General features: G+C 40.8%; 1 protein-coding gene across 1 annotated transcript in view; it reads left to right on the top strand.

Moving 5' to 3' along the window:
* Window positions 1-1,843: 1,843 nt before the first annotated feature.
* LOC104164870 (bifunctional lysine-specific demethylase and histidyl-hydroxylase MINA-like) overlaps window positions 1,844-2,321 on the top strand; it is a gene marked incomplete at its 5' end in the record, with an annotated part of 8,037 nt that continues 7,559 nt past the window's right edge. Inside the window, one exon of the mRNA XM_009704334.1 lies at window positions 1,844-1,947. Coding sequence (XP_009702636.1) covers window positions 1,844-1,947 — 104 coding nt within the window. The remainder of the gene's footprint in view (window positions 1,948-2,321) is intronic.

A 2,321-nucleotide genomic window follows, 5' to 3' on the forward strand; every position in this document is an offset into this window, starting at 1 on the left:
TTCCTTTGTCCTTTTTTGCATTTCTGTCTACACTCTGCCGTCCTTGGGCAGTTTGGAACAAATGGCCCAGTTACCGGCTATATTGGCGGGGGTCTCCCCTCCCCCCCAAACCACGCAGCCGGCTGCTTTGTGTGTAAGGTCCCACACTGGTGACACTGTAACAGGCTGTGACCGTGACTGGTTTGTTACTGGTGTCAAGCACAGAGCTTATTTGGTAGCCGGCTATCTAGCCTTCATCATGTATGATTTTCCATTTAATTTGCTGGTACTTCTCCCCTCTCTGCCCCTCCTTCTTCCAATTCAGAAGTAAGAAGGGAGCAAAGGGATCAGATCCATGTTGTTTCTTGTCAAATGCTCTGTCCTGCCCCAATCTGGGTGTTACCGCTTGGAATCTGTGAAGATTCAGATTATTTTAATTGAAGAACGTTGTGCTTGCTGGCTCATGTGAATGTTGTTGATGAGACTACCTAGCAGATAAGATGGGATTATTTTAATTGAAGAGCGTTGTGCTTGCTGGCTCATGTGAATGATGTTGATGAGACTACCTAGCAGATAAGATGAACAAGAGTCGGTCTTTGCAGTGAAGATGGCTTTGAAAAATCATGATCCTGGCTTCTTCGTGGGAGGCATGGAATGCTCCAGCATGAAATAATTTCTTTTTTTTCACACTAGTTTGTCATCACTCTGGTAGGTGTTCAGGGCTCTTACCCTTCCCCTATGCGACCCTCCCTCCATTTGTTTCTTGCTGGGGATGTGAAACGTAGCAAGTGAAGAGAATTCAAAATACTCTTGGTTGGTTAGTGTAGTCCCTACACTGGTAAGGAAGGCAGTTTATTAATGGCAGAGTTGGTTAGTGTAGTCCCTGCGCTGGTAAGGAAGGCAGTTTATTAATGGCAGAGAGGGGCTTGCTTCGGAATGAGTAAATCGTACGTAGCTGCTCTGTGGTGCTTTACAGGTTGTTATAAATGGATAAAGAGACTTGATCTTGCCAAGTCCTGTGAAACCTCATAATCTAAAGAGACCTTTCAATTCAGTGAAAAATGAAGTAGTAGTCACTTGAAATATATCTGTGTTAGTTCGGTAGGCTCTTAGAAGTAGGTGCTGTGACCAAATTTAAGGAAAGGTAAAATTAAAATGGAAGCAAATTTCATCATTGTTGCTTTATGAATTTTCTCTTTGTGCTATCCAACTATATAGATGTTTATAAGAGAAACCGTGAGTAAATAGATTTTTTCCTTCCTGGAGGTAATTTCATGTGCTTTGCACTTCTCTCTTGACTTTCCTAATCTAAATTTTAATGAGTGTGGACATTTACTGTAGATAGGTGAGAAGAAAGATAGGGAGGAGGAAGGTTATACTTGTCTCTTCAGTGTTTTAACTGAAAATTTCAGACGACAGTATTGTAACAGATTACCATCTTTATAGAATATTTGGCTTTTCTTGTGGAATACTGGCCTTTTCTTTTGATGGGATCTGACCAAATTCACATTGCACTGCTCCTCTGCTAGCCCGCTGTATTGTCAGCACGTTCATCTGAGCTGCTTCTTTGTCCCCTTTACGGAGCCGAGTTGGAGCGTGTGTGTTCTATAATGTTAAAAACTTGCTTTGTGTTTTCAGACAGGTGTTGGGTAAATACTGATGGGAAGTTGGAAAGTTTAACGTATCGGACTTCTGGCTTAGAGTGCTTTATTTTATCTTCTTAGAGTGTACAATGGAGAATCTATTTTGCCATTTGAAAGAATATATGTTGTCAGTCTGCTCGGAGAGTATTTTCTCTATTTTGACTACAATAAGGTTTGAGCAGGTGCCCTAAATATATCAGTTCTCTTACATTTTCTTGCAGCCAGGTGACTTACTGTACTTCCCAAGAGGGACTATTCACCAAGCTGACACTCCTCTTGGGATCTCCTGTTCTACACACGTGACCATCAGTACCTACCAAAACAAGTAATTATTCTAATTATTCTTTACCTTTTTTTCTGTATGGCTTTTCTGAAAATGGCTTTCCTCTGCCAAATGATGTGTGTGAATAGTACGGACCTGAAACTGATGTGTCAATGAAGTCATGTCCTGTTTCTTAAAAAAAAAAAAACCAAAACAGAACCACCTTGTAATGTGCTCTGCTTAGCTTTTTTTTTTTTTTCTGTGTTCATTCTATTTAATCCTTGTGTGGTTTGTTTTTCTGTGAGTAATACAGGGATAGGGATGTGGTGACATGGAATAGGTGTGTATAGGTACCCCACTATTATATATGTGCCCTGCTGTCAGTAACAGAATCTAAGCTACTGTTCAGGTAACAGCAATGGAAGTTTGGGGGTTTA

The sequence above is a fragment of the Cariama cristata genome, unplaced genomic scaffold (assembly GCF_000690535.1).
Source record: "Cariama cristata isolate BGI_N322 unplaced genomic scaffold, ASM69053v1 scaffold11597, whole genome shotgun sequence".
NCBI lineage: Eukaryota > Metazoa > Chordata > Aves > Cariamiformes > Cariamidae > Cariama > Cariama cristata.